The 17,401-nt window shown below is 38.9% G+C and overlaps 1 protein-coding gene across 18 annotated transcripts in view; it reads left to right on the top strand.

Moving 5' to 3' along the window:
• Nucleotides 1-16,354, top strand: part of LOC143217998 (uncharacterized) — a 29,553-nt gene extending 13,199 nt beyond the window's left edge. For 2 of the 18 annotated variants that reach the window (XM_076442875.1, XM_076442866.1), the window contains 15 exons: nucleotides 3,595-3,723; nucleotides 3,831-3,944; nucleotides 4,482-4,614; nucleotides 4,684-4,752; nucleotides 4,870-5,012; nucleotides 5,096-5,257; nucleotides 6,110-6,479; nucleotides 9,192-9,634; nucleotides 9,702-9,806; nucleotides 10,636-10,901; nucleotides 11,000-11,248; nucleotides 13,824-14,058; nucleotides 15,621-15,687; nucleotides 15,867-15,928; nucleotides 15,997-16,354. In XM_076442875.1, coding sequence (XP_076298990.1) covers nucleotides 3,616-3,723; nucleotides 3,831-3,944; nucleotides 4,482-4,614; nucleotides 4,684-4,752; nucleotides 4,870-5,012; nucleotides 5,096-5,257; nucleotides 6,110-6,479; nucleotides 9,192-9,634; nucleotides 9,702-9,806; nucleotides 10,636-10,901; nucleotides 11,000-11,248; nucleotides 13,824-14,058; nucleotides 15,621-15,687; nucleotides 15,867-15,928; nucleotides 15,997-16,137 — 2,667 coding nt within the window. In that variant the 5' untranslated portion in view covers nucleotides 3,595-3,615 and the 3' untranslated portion in view covers nucleotides 16,138-16,354. Of the gene's footprint in view, nucleotides 1-1,600; nucleotides 1,647-1,917; nucleotides 3,724-3,801; nucleotides 3,945-4,481; nucleotides 4,615-4,683; nucleotides 4,753-4,869; nucleotides 5,013-5,095; nucleotides 5,258-6,109; nucleotides 6,480-9,191; nucleotides 9,635-9,701; nucleotides 9,807-10,635; nucleotides 10,902-10,999; nucleotides 11,305-11,738; nucleotides 11,866-11,940; nucleotides 14,059-15,620; nucleotides 15,688-15,866; nucleotides 15,929-15,996 lie in introns of those variants that run through there. The other 16 variants (XM_076442857.1, XM_076442847.1, XM_076442911.1 and 13 more) reach the window with 16 other exon arrangements.
• The last annotated feature ends 1,047 nt before the right edge of the window (nucleotides 16,355-17,401 follow it).

The following is a 17,401-nucleotide window of genomic DNA, read 5'->3' as shown; positions in this document are numbered from 1 at the left end:
GTTTGCTTATTTTGGTGTGTGTGTGTGTATTTGTTTATTATATTTTATTGTATCGTATTGTATTTGATTGTGTTATGTGATGCTCTGAGTGTTCAGTTCGTAGAGTTCATTAATAAATCTCACTACAACTTTTTAAGATATGCATTGAAAAAGGTAGTTTCAAAACTTGCTATGTCCATTCCTTAAAAGTGTTAAAATAGATTAAGATTTATTTTTAGGACATTTATGATTTTACTGGAATGTAACTCAGTAGTACAGATTTCAACATTTTTTTCAACATACATATTATACATAATAAGCATACTTCATTTCACAACTGAAACTCCCACATGTTACAATTCATTTTATTTATAATAAAGAATGTTGATAATATCTAGAACGATTCATATGATTCATTTCATTAGGTAATATGTTCGATATGCGGCAATAACCTAAAACTTCTAATATGTCATCTGTCATTGTTGCGTCCCCATCGCGCAAGCGCAACGTGTCTCCCATGCGCCTTACTCGATCCCCGTCGCGCTTGCGCATATTGCTGGTCATCAGAGAAGGGGTACTGTATTCCCCTCGCGAGTCCCAAGGTCGGACTCGTCTGGCCACTCTGGTATCAGTGATGCCGAAATCGTGGTACTGTGGTACTAAGCCGTGGTACGAGACCCCCCCACTATGACCTACCGTTGCCCCTACTGGCCTTCTCCAACTCGCTCGCGCGCTACACTTACCAACGTACCTCTCATATCCTAGGAGAGGTACGTTGGTGAGTGTAGCGCGCGAGCGAGTTGGAGAAGGCCAGTAGGGGCAACGGTAGGTCATAGTGGGGGGGTCTCGTACCACGGCTTAGTACCACAGTACCACGATTTCGGCATCACTGTCTGGTATATGTATAGCAGGCGTGGGCACGGGTGGAGCCCCTCAAACGCCTGCTTCCCCCACCAAGCTTCCTTTCGGTGGCGCTCCTCGTGGCTCCGATGCGCGAGGCCTGCGCACTGCTTGCGACATGCGAAACGCGTCCTTCCTAAAAGTAACGACGGATGCTGGTGGGGGACAGTGGGCGCTACGGTGGGGACAGTTTTGCCTCAATTGAGGCAAAATTGCCCACGCCTGGTATATAGTGTCAGTGTCGTAGTTTGTACTGGTTTGTACACTTGACAACAATGCACAACAATGACAACGCTTGATGAATCGTCGTTGATCGTCGTGGCTTTGTGTTTTCTGCGCGTTGATACACATTAATTTATAAAAATGCCAGCGTGTATTGTGAAAGGATGCACAAATAGATCATCGGTGAAGAATCGTCAACAAGAAGAATTGGAGAAAACAATGAAAATTATTTTACATGCGTAAGTAACAGTAAAATACAGTGGAACTTGAAACTTTTATTGCATGTCTCATTAATATAATATTTATACACGTAAAGAAGGAATTTCACGTACAATTTTAGTTTATGGAAAAGCAATGTTTTTGTATAATTCATTTTCAGACTTCCCAAATGTCGTATTAAACATCAATTGTGGTTAAACAGTCTGGGACTCCAAAATTCAGTTGTACCAAAATGTCCGGATGTGTGTTCGGTTCATTTTAGACATGAAGATTTGGATAGAACATCGTTAGCATGTGTAAGATTGAAGGAGAATGCTATACCATATGTATGTAATATGTTATGAGCTCTTTACATTATACCATGCATTTTTGGAGTGAAATTTCAGATTTTTCTAAAATTTAAACATTGATTTTTGGCATCAAATAACAGCATTGTTAGTTCCCAAAAACTCATTTTCATCGGCTTGGTCATTCATAGGTCACTAAAGTCTACAGCATATTTAAATGTGTACAAAATCCGAAATTTTACTCCGAAAGTGTCCGTTTTCGCGTGGAATGACCCATAAGTGATATTAATAATTGTATTTATATTTATAGGTAAAATTACCAGAAACTATGGAAAACGATATTAATGCATGCAAAGAAATTTCAACTGAGGAGACTTCAACTTCTACATATAATGCTCACATTACACCCATTCTGTAATTGCCTTATACATAATACTATCACCGACGAAATACTATCTCGTCTCTTTACCTAAATAGAACTAGACGATATATGACATTGTTCACGTCCGGGGTGAACCAGCTTGAATAATACATATATTTTGTTCTGAAGGAAGGTGAAATTGCAAAATGTTATGAAAGACACACACAATAGGTATAGGAATATAATTTATTGAAAATCAACATATTTATTAAATGTGCAACTATTAGCTCGATATTATCCTTTATTCATAAGACACTAGAAGGTCTTACAAATAGAGGATAATACCGATTGCCCAGGTCTCACCACGAGAAGGTTGCTGCACGAGAGACCCGAAAGGGAGTCAGAACGAATGCAATATTCCTTCTGGCTCCCTTTCTTACAACGACGGACTTATACTAAATTACGCAAGTATGTCGAGTAATTATTGCGGGGCAAAAGGTGTGAATCGGAGAAGAAGTCTCCGATCCACGGGGGATCAAAGGCGAATCAGGCAGAAGGCTCTGATTCTTTCAAAGAGAAAAACTGAAGCGAACCAGAGCAGAAAGCTTACAGCCCAGTATAATGCTTGCAGCCCAGCACCGGCCAGAGCCGATACCCAACGTGTCCTCACCAAGAGAGATGGTCACGAAAAGTGTTCAAACGTAATACCATTTCTCTGCCAATTACCTGCCACCAGGCAACGCAAAGCGTTGAGGTGAACCCGGGTAGGATGACAAACAGAGAGAATGGCAATACGAGTGAACAGGTCTCAATGAACCACCCCTCTCAATGTATCGACGCCGAATACCGGCTCCGAATACCGAATACAGCAGAAGGCTGTGTCGGAATCAAGAAAGTTTCCCGCGGGGCCCAAATCCGACCGTCGCGTCGGTACACAGAACGTAAACACAGCGAAAAGCGAGAATTCATGTTGTATATCCTATACATAAAATCCTATTTTTAATTAACTCGAACAAGAAGAGCGTCACCCATATTTGGGTGACGGGGCCCCCACGGAAGCATACCCGTCACCCAGATATGGGTGACGTGGCGATCAATGTATTAAAAATTAACGCACGCTCGCACGCAAGCCGAGCAATTATTGTGGACCAAAAGAATAAATCGCAAAAGGGGGAAGAATCAAAGCAGAAGGCTTTGATTCGCAAAGAAGAAACATGAGCCAGAGCAGATGGCTCTAGTTCGGGGGTGACACTAAGACAATAATTGCTCGGCAAATAAAACTAACTTAAGAATATGCCGTAGTCTTCTTGATTTGTCCTCTTCTTGGTTTGCCCTCTTCTTGGTGTGTCCTCACCGACGAGAATCTCCTCAGTAGCCTTCTGCACGGACGAGATCATGTCGATGGCCTTCTGTTTTTCACTGTGATAGTATTGTACCTCGTCGGTGCTGTAGGCTGTAGGTGGTCTGTAGACATGTTTCAAACGTATTCAGAAAGATGCCGCTTGGCTATGGAACAAAGGAATAACGTTATTCTTCCAGATCGATGTGTTCAAATGACATTTAACTGTCAAAAGTATAAAAAAGTACATACTGATTGTTATTATGTTTTTTTTATATATGTTTCAGAAAATTTTTGAATGACAGAGGATGTCGGCGAAAGTCGCAAAACCTGCGGCACCTCCTGTCGCTAAAGATGTTACCAGTCTGCAGGTTTCATTGCCTCAAATGCTGGATCTCGCGTTGGGAACGCCTGAAGTAAGAAAAGAATATGTCTAATCCTCCTTTGAATTCGCAATATTTTAACGAAGCGAGTGGATGTGAAATACTTTAAAGTAGGTACGTCGTTTCCCGTTTTCGTGTAGGTCGGAGCGGTAAATTTCAACATCCTCCATAACTTCCTTCACGTATTGTTGCACCAGATAGATCTCAAATCGACGAAGGTTGAATACCGTGGCGACGAGGCGGGTCGAATTAAGGTGATTTAATCACGGAATTAAAGTTGTTATTAGAAACTCGGCGAATTAATTGTCTCGCTGCGTTTGTCGCGCTTATTTTTGCAGATTCTTACGAAGAATTTTTTTATTAACCCGTACCACTCACAGTCACCATTAACAATTGCTGTGCCATTATTCAAAATGTTGTTAACATTATTAAACATTTTGGACATTTAGTAAACATTATTATACATATTGTATGCGTTATTATATCAATTTCATATCCATAAAATGAATGAATTTTCGAGTTAAAATAGCTCCGAGTGCAAAGGGTTAATATGGTTCACAAGTACGCTTAGAATACCATCTATTTTATGTTGATAACAACCTCCCTGTTCCCTTTTCTTTTCTTTCTCTCGTTTTTGTATTTCTTTCTCATTTTCATTACGTGAACATACAATACAAATGAAAGTATATTGGAAATGTGTCTGAAGAAATAACGTTATCCACGTGTCTAACACTGAGTGAATGATCAGGATCAATGATAAGAATTGGATTTGTCTGTGCGAATATTTTTAGACGATGGTAAGCTCGTTGAAAGCCGGCCCATCCTTATATTTCCAAGAGTACGGCATTATCGACAGTTCGAAAAATGTAACGCAACGCCCACGCGGCGCCGACGATGCGGACGCAATCGACGTAATAACAAATGGTAAAGCATTTGCTCAGTCGGGTATCCGTTTTTTTTTAACAAGTAAGTCATTGTAATAATTCTTTGTAGAGCCCGAAAGCAGAGAATCACCGAGGAATGCAGAGAGCGGTGCTCCGGCTGATAAGGAACAAGGAAAAGGTTCTTTTTCAATTGAAGTGAATTTATTCTTATTACCGTTGTTTCATTGTACACCATTTTAATATTCTGGGAATAAATAAAATTACCGAAAGAATGTTATAATATTTGTGAAACCAGAGGATCAGACCGATGTAAAGAAGACGAAAGGACTGAGGAAGAAAGTAGGATCGGAAAAGGATATGGAAACTGTGATATACATCGAACCGATTGTCAACGATGTTATACCCTCGGCATTGGCATTTAAGCAACTCGAACTAACTGTGAGCAATTTCAAATTCGACCCACACAACACTACAAGATATTTAACACTGATTTTATTGTTTCGAACGACATTTATGTGCAGGTGTACGAGCTTCAACGAAAGTTTCAAGCACTCGATGAATTGAAAACGAACGCAGATCTCATTGAGCGTTTGAAGGGTAAACTGACAGATCCCTTGACCGATCTCTGGAATGTCATTCATATTACGAAAAGATTGGACGCTACTGAGGAAGGTATTGATAAGGTACAGCTTCCCATCATGCGTACGTTTCAAACATGTCTGAAAGAGAACTTTACAACCTCTCGTGTTGTTTGAGATACACTTTCATCGAAAGTACCCAGTCAGCAAAATCTGTTCGAGCAGATTAAGGGAACGCGCACAGTGGACCCGTTTTCGTCCGATTTGGCCGATGTTCGACGCATCTGTCTCTTTTTTCAAGCGTGCGAATCAAAAATTTGCGTCCACATCAGAAATTAATATTTACAATACTTATATTACATCCGAGAGATATTCCAACTTAGGATATTTTGCACAACGAGTTGTAAGTGCTTTTGGATCCACATGTGTTTGTCAAACAATTTTTTCGAAGATGAAATTTACAAAGAGTTCATCACTTCATTAACTGATGCCAATTTAGAAAACCAGCTAACAAAAGATATGTGCAACGTCGAACATAAATATAGATTTACAAAAATTAAGTGAAAGAAAGGATAAACAAATATCTCATTAATTAAGACTCGAGAGTTAATTATATTGAATCACAGTATAATAATAAAGTTTTATTCATTTTGTATTTGTATTACATTTTTTAAAAGCATGTTTACCTAAAGTCTGGCCCGCAGTAACGTTACGCGTCATCAAAGTGGCCCGTGGAACCATTTGGGTTGGCCAGGCCTGGCTTAAATTATTCCCTGAACTCTAAATTAAAGGAAAATGAAAAAAAATCGATTTTTTTTTAAATCTCTAAGTGGCGTAACCCCTTAACAAGTTATCAAATTCGAACGCTTTATGTTTTTTTTCCATGAACAAGTTCTTCGAATAAACCTGAATTGTTTTGTGGTACAACGTTAACACCTGGTGACGTGTTATTTTCAGTTGACTACAATGGTGCAGGATGCTGTGAAAGGTGATCAAACCATCGAGGGGGGATCGGAAGCTCCGCCATACCTCGAAGAAAGACTAACAAACTTGGAGACTGTCCTTAATAACTTGGAGAGCACAGTCCAGAACTTGGAAATAATCGCTAGTACGGCTATCGAGGATGGAGAAGAACCAGTTATCGGGACACATGCGACGAAACCAGAAAAGGAGGGCAATCTACAGCCGCGGGTATCTTTGAGCCAGATCCTAGGTGGTGTAGACGTAAAAGAGATGCATGAACAAGTGACCACATTGCAAAAGGACGTGTTAAAGATGCGAGACGACTTGAAACTTCTGAACGAACAGGTTGCTGAAGTGCAAAATGGTAACACCCCCGAAATGTTATTTTTTCTGTCGTGCCTTGAACACGAGATTCAGAAGCTCGACAGTTTTAATGATTTCTGAAACGAAATGTTTTAATTTTTCATAATGATCACGACGAAATTTAAAATCGAAAACTGACAGGTTTAGATATTTCAGGAAGACATTTGAAACCGAATACGGAGTATCTTAACTCGTGAAGAACTTTATTGTATACCCGGGTTTGGTGGTGAAAGTCCCCGGCGGGATTTTAATCGAGTTTGGATCATTCGTTAGCCTATCCAAAAAGATCCCTCTCTGTCAAATTTTAGCACCATATCTTATCAGTAAGGATAGTTACCGAGGAAAATCGAAAAACAGTCTACGGCCCATTTTCTCCATTTATTGACAATTCGAAATTCAATATACTAACAATTAGAGTTGGGCATTAATCGATTGAAATTGATTGATTAATGTGCACGATTAAAGAAAGGAATCGTCAAAAAATCAACGGTTGATTCAATCGATTGATGAAGTTTTAGATTTTAATCGTTGATTAAATGAAGAAATCGTCGAAAAATCGGCGATTGATTCAATCGATTAATTTAATCGTCAATCGTTGATTAAAAAAAGGAATCATCGAAAAATCGGATGATTTAATCAATTGTTGAAGTTAATCGCCTCACGGTCTACCCATAAATTGTAATAAGGAGGGAGAGAGAGACGGAGAGAGGGAGCAGAGAAAGGATGGAGAATTGACAGTAATAATAATATATTTCAACAAAAACATGGTCGTAGCTTTCCAGGAATAATAACTCCAAACATAACAGCACGTAAACAGAGTTTGTATTATAGACCAAATGACAATACACCTAAACTCAATTTACATTTTTTTCAGTATTCATACAGATCTGATTACGTATTTCATTTCGAAATTTCAGCAGTTAAACATTAATCAATTACCCGATTGACGATTAATAATCGTTAATCGCAATTAACGACTAAAGTAGAAATTTAATCATTAACCGTAATTAACGATTAATAAGTATTTTAATCGTTAACCGCAATTTTTTAACGACTAAACTAGGATATTATTGTTATAATTGTTAATTGCGATTAACGATTGAAGTAAAAATTTAGTCGTCAATCGTTGATTAAATTTTTGCCCAACTCTGCTAACAATAAGCCACATATTAGGTATCATTTTCAGTTTCCCGTTGCAAACTCCGGTTGTAAAAAATGAAAAACACGAAGAAAATGCAGATTTCATATAGAAATTGAAAGAGCATTACTGCAGATTTAATTTAACAATGAGATATATTTCAAACCTAGTTCAAAAAGTTGTGGCACCAACCAGCGCCGTTGAAATAATCTTCGAAATATTCCAATATAACGTACATGGTATTATTTTTGCCTTTTGTACTACGCAAGTTTTAAAGTCTGGAAGATATTTCATTGAACGTAGGAATGTTTCATATTACATAATATGTTATTAAGATTCAGAAAAGATAAGTACAGTAATCGCGCGTTTACTGTCAGGGGTTGCACTGTCAAGTGTTTACCCATTCCACTGCCGGCCATTGCGCCGCAGGGCGGCGATGATTGATCTCGGCTCGGGTATATCGGTGTGAACACCACCAACATTGACTCGAATGAATCGAATTTTCAATCTTCTTAATTTTCATTATTTTTTTCACGGGACTTTCACTAACTTATTTCTGGCATTTCTCTTATTAAAATGACACCAAACACGATATAATTTCAACTGTATTTAGTGGTTTAATCGATGGTGAAAGTTTCGAACGCAACGAAGAACAGCGACAACGCAGGTCTTTGAACTGTGCCGGCGACGGCGACTGTCCGCGTCTCTTTCTTTCCTAAACGCTGTTCTTCGTTGCATTCGAAACTTTCATCGTCGATTAAACCACTATGTGCCAAACACTAATTGTAAGTGTTTGGTGCCATTTTAATGAGAAAAATGCCAGAAATAAGATTGTGAAATTCCCATAAAAAATAATGAAAAATAAACAATTCTATCATTGCCATTACATTGTGAGAACTCGCGGGTCTTTAAACTGTGCCGGCGACGGCGACACGCTTCGGCCACCGGATCCGTATTTCTTTCTGTCCTTCTCTATGTTCGACTTTTCGATTGAAGTCTCGGACGCGGTCGGCGCGGTAGACGCAGTCATAAAAAGATAATATCACTGCGCAATCACTGTCGGTGCAGAACACGGCTGTTTGACAGTGAACGCGCGATCACTCTATAACTTAAGAAAAACGCTGAAAAAAAGTGGTTTCTGTTTTATTTTTCAACTATGACGCACCATTCCCAGGAATCTGAAAAAATTGTGCATAATACTTACGTTAATAGCGCCATCAACCGTAGTCCCGTTGAAAGCACCGGTTCTCGTTAGATCACCGAAGTTAAACAACGTGGAACGTGACCGGCACTAGGATGGGTGACCGTCTGGTCAAAAACCGGAAAGTGACCCACCCGGGGTGTTTTTCACGTGTTGTTGGCAAAAGGTGGTTCGGAACCCACCATAAACAGTAGGTCCCGCTGAAAAGGCGATGGTGAGAGTGGAAAAAGGAGAGGATTGGTAAATGAATTTGAAACCCTGAGGGGACCAAATATCATGTCCATACTTACGTTAATATCTCATTGCTAAATTAAATCTGTAGTAGTGCTCTTTCAATTTCTATACGAAGTCTGCATTTTTCAATTTTTTGAAAGTAGCAACAACAAAGGAAAAATTAGTAACAACAGAGGGGGAAAAAGAAAGACGTGAAAGAGAAGAGAAGAGACCAGCTGAATCACAGACAGAAATACAGGGGCGAAGCGTAGTTGTCGCGCGAGGCGAAGAAACGACACAGCCAACTACGCCAGTCAGTCCAAGAAGCCCTAAACAGATGCGGCAAGCAGTAGAAACGGACCAAGAAGAATCTATAGACCAAAACGAAATAACAACCATGAACGAACGCATCTTAAAGTTGGAGAAAGATGTGATTTGTTTGCAGGAGATGGTAAATAGCGGGCCTATGGCTGGAGTCACAGGAAGCGCAGAGCTTGATGAATTAGTCTCGAAAATTACGAGTGTCCAAAATGACATGGAAAAATTGAACCAGACCGCGGACCGTCTAATCGACGACAAAGAAAATCGCGAAGTGCATCTTAACGTGAGTGCCATTTCTAGTAAAATGGTAATAGAGGACGTTTTTGAAAGACTTTCCACTCTCGTTTTAGGCTTTGCTGGAACAAATAGAACTTCTGAAGACGATAAAAGCAGACAGGGAAGATCTTGAGGATGCGTTGGCTGACAAGGCTGATGCTCAGGCAGTGCATAGGAAGGTTCGAAAATATTTAATTTTTATTGGTTTCTTGGAATTGCAGCAGATGAGATTGTCCAAAGATAAATAAGATAAACATTCAAATTGTTTTCTTAGAACTCGTCGAAATTATTTATTGAAAAACGGAGGTTTTATTACACAGGGTCTGTCTGGAAAGTAATGCGACCACATTAAAAAAAAATCTCTATTAAACATATGGGTACAAACCTTTAAATTTCTTCGAAGTAGGATCCTTGGGTGTCGACACATTCTTTCCAGCGCGATTTCCATGCTTCGTATGCTCCATGGAAGGCGTTTTTTGGAACCTCTTGTAGTACCCTCGTCACAGCTTCTTTGACGCGTTCCACGCTTTCAAAATGGCATCCTTTTAGCACATTTTCAATTATTGGAAACAAGAAGAAGTCGGCGGGAGACAAGTCAGGACTGTACGGGGAGGGGGGGTTGAAGAAGATCCAACTAAGAAGTACCGTTTACTGTTTTCCCCGTAATCTACGGAAAAGTTTTGGTTGGAAGTGCTCGACGAGGCTGCGACGAGGGTACTACGAGAGGCTCCAGATAACGCCTTCCAGGGAGCATACGAAGCATGGAAATCGCGCTGGAAAAAATGTGTCGACGCCCAAGGATCCTACTTTGAAGAATTTTAAAGGTTTGTACTCATATATTCAATAGATTTAAAAAAAAATGTGGTCGCATTACTTTCCGGACAGACCTTGTATTTTGTATCCTGTATACTCGACTAAAGATGCGAATTTGTAGAAATAGTATAATTGTAATGGATACTTACGATTGATGATAAATACCGGCGATAATGAATAATAAATTTTCGGTAGGTTTCGTACGATCAATTCGACGCAGCTTGCGATGATCTGGCTCAAGGCCTCGAAGACGCCATCAACAAACTGGGGAACCAGGAGTCGATTTGGCAGCAGGCGCTGGACGAAGTGCAGAGAGAGATCGAGGGAAAGGTTGACAAGATAGAGATGACACCGTTGAAGGATTTCGTCAGTTCGAAATTGAAGGCCGTTCAAGATAAACTGAGAACCGTTGCTCAGATGAAAGAGGACACTGAAGCCGCTGGGACGAAGAAGTTGCTCAGGTAAATAAAAATCTCCAAATTGTAGAGAATGATGAAATAGATATTCTTTAAATTGTGCGCGCACAATGCACTACGTGATTTATTCGATGCGTTTCCAGAGATGTTCAGTGCATATCCTGTGACAAGAACGTTGTTATGAGGACACAGGACACGACCAAATTAAGATTGGAATCATTCCCGTGCGGAATAAGCATGAAGCCATATCTCACCTACGAGTTGGATCAAGTTCGGAAGCAGAATAGACGACTGCCTCACAGCAGGAACATGATCCAATATGAAGCAGCCTTGCAGGAAGAGGCGAAGAAGCAGAGATCTGCTCGATCGGACAAGCTGGTGAAGAGTCCGAGGTAGAACAGCGAAAGAACGTTATTTTTGTTAAGGACTGGGCTGCACTGTAACATGGGTAACCAGAAATTTTTGCCTTTCTCCTATATAGTCTAGTAGATTTGGGCGAGAAAATGCCAAAAATCCAAGTTTCCATCCTAAGAGATTAGTGGTTCAACAGTTATGAGTATTTGAAGTTGGGTGGGTTTTCTTATGTTTTTTACAGGTAATAGTGCCGCCATGTTGGCCGCTAGGGGGCAGCACAAACACGCGGTAATGCCGATAATATAGAGCAGCTGTCTGGGACAATCTGTCATCAAACAGTAATTATAATATACAGAATCATATACATATTACCTATCACAAAAACATTGAAAATCGTCCAACTTCAAACACTCATACCTTTTGAACCACTGATCTCCTAGGATTGAAACTTGGAATTATGGTATTTTCTCACCCAAAGGATTATATCCTTTGGAAAGGATTATACTGTAATCATTTATGATTATACAGGAGAAAGGCAAAAATTTCTGTTTACCTAATGTACAGCTTAACCAAGGACTGTACTGGACTGATACTTCATAATAATCCTGTAAAATATTGCACTTGGTGCCGTCTATAAGCGAAGGACCACCACTGTGTATGTATGACTCTAGTGTCTGAAGGTTCTTACTGATCTGACTTCTTGAGAGTAACTAACTGCTCACTCACCTAGGTCTACCGACCGCCCTTTTGGGTCCTCTCCAAGTGAAGGTTGAAGGTGACTGGGCTACTTGTGTCTTTACCAGATGCTTAGCTGGACCTTCGGCACTGGGACTTTACGATACAATCTCTATCAGGGAGGTTAAATTGAATGCATAAGTTAAGGAATCTTCTAATTGTTTGTTACTACACTCGGGACAAAAAAGGTAGCACATAATCTGTTTTTCCTCATTTGATACATTAAACTGAAGAAAATGAATATTTTAATATGTCAACATATTCTGACATGCCTGTACGTATAATGTACTGAGTATCGTCCACCATATTTATTTCAATGGAATTTTCGAAATGAAAACGTAAATATTGGGCACACAAGCGGGACAAAATGATAGCACAAATAGCAGTTTTATGATCTTGTTAAATAATCCTGAAAATTACGGGAAAATGAAGAGTTCTGTGCGTCCACAAAGTTTAACTGCCCGTGAAACACGTGCAACATTGAGAACAGCATCAAATTCGAGGATGACTGCGAGACAAATCGCCGAAAGTGTTGGCGTGAACACTAACGGAAAGAATGTACTTTGTGTTTCACAAAAATTCACTTAGCGCGAATCGAATTGCAAAAGAAATCTTGGTTAAAGAAGGAGCATAAAGCGTTCCGCTTACAATTTGCCGAAAAGCGTATAAATATGAGGACAACGCGGCGAAGAGTCATATTTACTCACGAGAAAAGATTTAATTTGGATGGACCAGACAACGTAGGCTATTACTATCATAATAAGAATGAAGAACAGCAATTTTTAAGCCGTCGCCAAATGGGAGACGGCTGTGTGATAATTTGGGCCGATATTAGATATTGGGATAGAACAGAAATCAAACTTATAAAAGGACGAATGAGTAGTGAACGGTATATTGAAATGATAAATGAACAAATAAACACATTTTACAACAAGATAATGTCGCAGTCCACGCGGCGAAAACGGTCACTTTTCTTCAACAATTATTCGCGTTTTGGAGTGGCCAGCAAGATCTCCAACCTCAACATTATTGAAAATTGTTGGGGACATCTTGCCAGAGCTGTGTACCAAAATGGCAGACAATTCCAAAATATTAACGATTTAAAATAGTGCATTTTGGACGAATGTGAGGATATTATTCAAAACAGTATTAAAAAATTGTATAAATATTTACCAAACCGAATGATTAAAGTCGTTAGCTATAAAGAAGGTCCTACAAAATATTGAGCATTGATTTTTGTGGATTAAAATGCTGTTATATTTCAAGTTTTTCGTTAAGGGTGCTATCATTTTGTACCTTTATATTTCGTTAATAATTCTACTTCATTCAATAAAATTAGATAAGTTAACGAAGTTTCGTTTCATTTCATTCATATATGTTAAGCAAGACACGCCAAAAATATGTGTATAAAAAAAATTGAATTTCTAATGTTTGATAAACAGAAATTATACATTAATTTCAAAGTGTGCTATCTTTTCGTCCCGGAGTGTATGCGCCACGTGTTGGCTGCAGACTGGTCCACTAAAGAAACGGCAATGGGTCGATGCTAAGAAAGAAATTACTGAAAAACTCCCAGATGATCGACCGTACCTAGTCATTCCTAGTATTTATTTAATTACATTTAATCCTGTGGTATCAAGCAAAGAACATTGGACATTGTTATATTACGCTAATGCTGACACAAACTGAACTTATTCCCGTACTTGAAATTTATTGAATTTTGATTTATTTAATTTTGAATAAAAATTACGAATTTGAGAACTACCTGACGTGACACGAAATGTGGAACACGTAGAACTCGAGCATAGTTTATTTTTGATTCGTACGTGTTTATGTTTATCATTAGTTTCTGCGTTGTAAGTAGCATCGAATTTGCAGAGATCATTTGTGTAACCGGTACTGTGGCGGAAGTCACACGGTCACGACGCCTCAGCAAAGGGTGATGCGAATGGGTCACTTTATCACTCAATGGGGACCGGAAGTGGTGCAATTAACCGAGGGAATGGTGAAAGGGACAGACGGAAAAATGTATAAAGGTCGACCACTGCCGGCTAAAATCGACGTGTGCGGACCTGGATATTGTCAGGACTACAGGAGTGAAGCTAAGCCTACGGTAATCATACCTGTATTCGTCTATGGGCATAAAAAGTACAGTAATGTCCTATTCTAAGTCCGGCGAAGGAGACCGCTCTATGTATCTTGGCTTACCCATTCCACTGGGGGACATACACCGCGAGGGGCCAAGACGCTCGAGCTTCTTCGGTCGCCGAGCAGTGTAAACATGCCGCGTAATCCAATACCGGGTCGGGTATATCGGTGTGAGCCACTACTAATCCAATTACAAAACTTCTTTATTTTTCATTATTCTTTTATGGGACTTTCACCAATTTATTTGTGGCATTTTTCTGATTGAAATGACATCAAGCACGATATAATTTCAACTGTATTTACTGATTTAATTGGCGGTATGAAGTAACTTTAGGACATAGAAGAGGATAGCGAGTGAAAAAAAGAGAAATAGCGACCGCAACGGTCGGAAAAAAATTCAAAACTTATTGTATTGTTTAATATACCAATGCGATGCTAACTTTTTTATTTTCAACTTTCTTCTTATGCAACCTTACTCAAGATATTTGTCACATTTTTCTGATTAAAATGAGTCGTTTAAAAACCTCCAACGGGCTGTACCTCCGTTAATTTGCAAAATTCTAGTCTAATTCTTTGAAAACATAATTTTCGAGATGTTAAGTTGTTTATTTAAACATGTGCTATATATACCATATGTTAAATATATGCAAAATTGTAAGTTATGCTTTAGACGTACAGTAAATATGGGCCAAATTGTATCTTGTTTGGTGTCATTTTAATCAGAAAAATGTTGCAAGTATGATATGTTGGTAAAGTTTCACATTCCAAATAAGTAAAAAATAAAGAAGGTTCAGGATTGGTCAGTACTTCGGTCGTGTTTAGTCACAAAAAAATAGTGTCCTGTCTATATCACAACGCAGGAACCGAGAATTGTCTTATTGTTAGAATAGGACATTACTGTATTTTATAAAGAACACGGCAACTGTCGTGAAGTCGGTAGTTGTACAATTACCGATAGTATACCTCATATACAGGGTGTCCCAAAATTCCTTCAACAGCCGGAAATGGGAGGTTCCTCAGATCATTTGAAGGAACATTTTCCTTTGTACAATCAGAGTGCGACCTAGACGCGAATTGGCACAGTCGGCCAATAGACAGTTGGCGCGCCGGGCCGACTGTGCCAGCTCGCGTCTAGGTCGCGCTCTGATTGGTTCGTGTGTTTCGTTAATAACTCCTAAACAAAGCCGCGGATAACATTTTTGCAAAGGACAATGTTCCTTCAAATGATCTGAGGAACCTCCCATTTCCGGCTGTTGAAGGAATTTTGGGACACCCTGTATAAAAAAGTTATTAAAAGAAAGTGGGAAGAAGAATGAAATAATATTACGTATATTTAAAGTTTCATTTATAGAATAATTGCCTTGGAAATAAGGGTCCAATTTTGACGATATCCTCTGTTCAGATAACTTTTTAAACAATTCATGATAAATACTTTCACATTTTTGTTGGGTATAGTGTGTACTATGGTTAAAGTAAGATATTTGTATTTTCTCGCAGTATAATGATTTGTCATTTGTAATTATGCAGGAACGACAACCATCTGTGAGTTCACAAACTAGAAAAACTCCGGAGAAACAACCCTCGGCTGTTTCAAGTAAATTAGACCATTGCTGTTGTCATCTGTTCATTATCTTCTCTCAATGATCTCCTACCTTATAATTAATTTCCCCTGAGACAACATTTTTATTGTCCTGGCTGTCTATCATGTCTGTTGATAATGAAACATCGATCATTATCAATGATTTCGCATTAACGCGTTAATATTTCATATAGAAAAAAGAAGCTCAAAATCAATGACCAATGCTATCAGCAAAGAAATAGTGTATACGGAACAGGTAAAACTTGCAAAACAAATCGACATACCAAGAAAACATTAATAATATCTCCATATTTTTATCTGCAGGTGGTAGTTACACATCATAAAGAAGAGGCAGTGAGACGTGAATCGGAAGATGCACGCCGTGGACGACTCTATTCAGATCAAATTATTCATTACGAAGCCGAAGAAGAAGAAGAAGAAGAAGAAGAAGAAGAATACGAATAAAGTAAATTGTGTATTTAATCTGAAAAATCTATACATTCTGCTAAACTACAGATACGTGACATGTATTTTATAACTATAATTAAGCAGATGCGGGAGAAAGTGTTTATTTTATACGTACCTGAAAAATTTGTGTACGACTATTTATTTATTGGAATTGCTTCATATTTGATAATACAACTCCTTGAGATGAATACCAGATAATGTGTTTGGATTTTTCACTGGTAAACCTGGAAGAAGGCGAAATGTTACTTGTAATGAAGTATTGCGTGTTCTTCGCAAGAAATTCTGTGAAACAAATGTGGGACTGATTGGTCAAAATGGAAGGGGCACGCCTCGTGTGACGTCAGTCTAAACATTGGGACTACGGGAACGTCAATAGTCGGGAAAGGAATATGAGATTCATCGTCTCATCTCACCGCGGTACAATATACAGTAATGTCTCATTCTAAGTCAATTCTCGGTTCTGTGTTGTGACATAAATCGGTACAGGACACTATTTTTTTGTGGCTTTGTCGACTGCGCCGAACGTAGAAAAGGATAGCGTGTAACCACGGACCGCGCGACTGAAGGTGCAACAAAAAATAGCGTATCGTTGAAACAATATTAGTGCAATACTGAAACTTCATTATCTTTTACTTATTTTTAATGAAATTTTACCAATATATTTGCAACATTTTTCTGATTAAATTGACACCAAACAAGATACAATTTGGCCCATATTTACTGTATATACAGGGTGTCCCGAATTTAAATGGCAAAACTTCTGGAGCGTGTAGGTGACCGAAAAACCAAGACAAAAAGTCTTTTAGAGATTTGCTCGTTTTTGCTTCGTTTTGGAGAAAATCGCAAAAAAGAAACAAAACAAGTCGTCATTTTTGTACTTATTTATTTACATTTTATTTACGTTATCATCTATTTAATGTGGATATTGTTCAAAATGTTGCCCTCTTGCAGCAATGCAAGCACTGCATCTATCAATGACTTGATAAATTGCAGCTAAAGTTACTCCATACCGTCAATTAAATCACTAAATACAGTTGAAATTATATCGTGTTTAGTGTCATTTTAATCAGAAAAATGCCACAAATAAATTGGTGGAAGTCCCATAAAAGAATAATGAGAAATAAAGAAGTTTTGTAATAGGATTAGTAGTGGCTCACACGGATATACCCGACCTGGTATCGGATTATGCGGCATGTTTACACTGCTCGGCGACCGAGGAAGCTCGAGCTTCTCGGCCCCTCGCGGAGTATGCCCCCCAGTG

Source organism: Lasioglossum baleicum, chromosome 2 (genome assembly GCF_051020765.1).
Source record: "Lasioglossum baleicum chromosome 2, iyLasBale1, whole genome shotgun sequence".
In the NCBI taxonomy this organism is placed as follows: Eukaryota; Metazoa; Arthropoda; class Insecta; order Hymenoptera; family Halictidae; genus Lasioglossum; species Lasioglossum baleicum.
The sequence above is the reverse complement of the archived record's forward strand: the minus strand, read 5'-3'. Positions and strand labels throughout refer to the sequence as shown.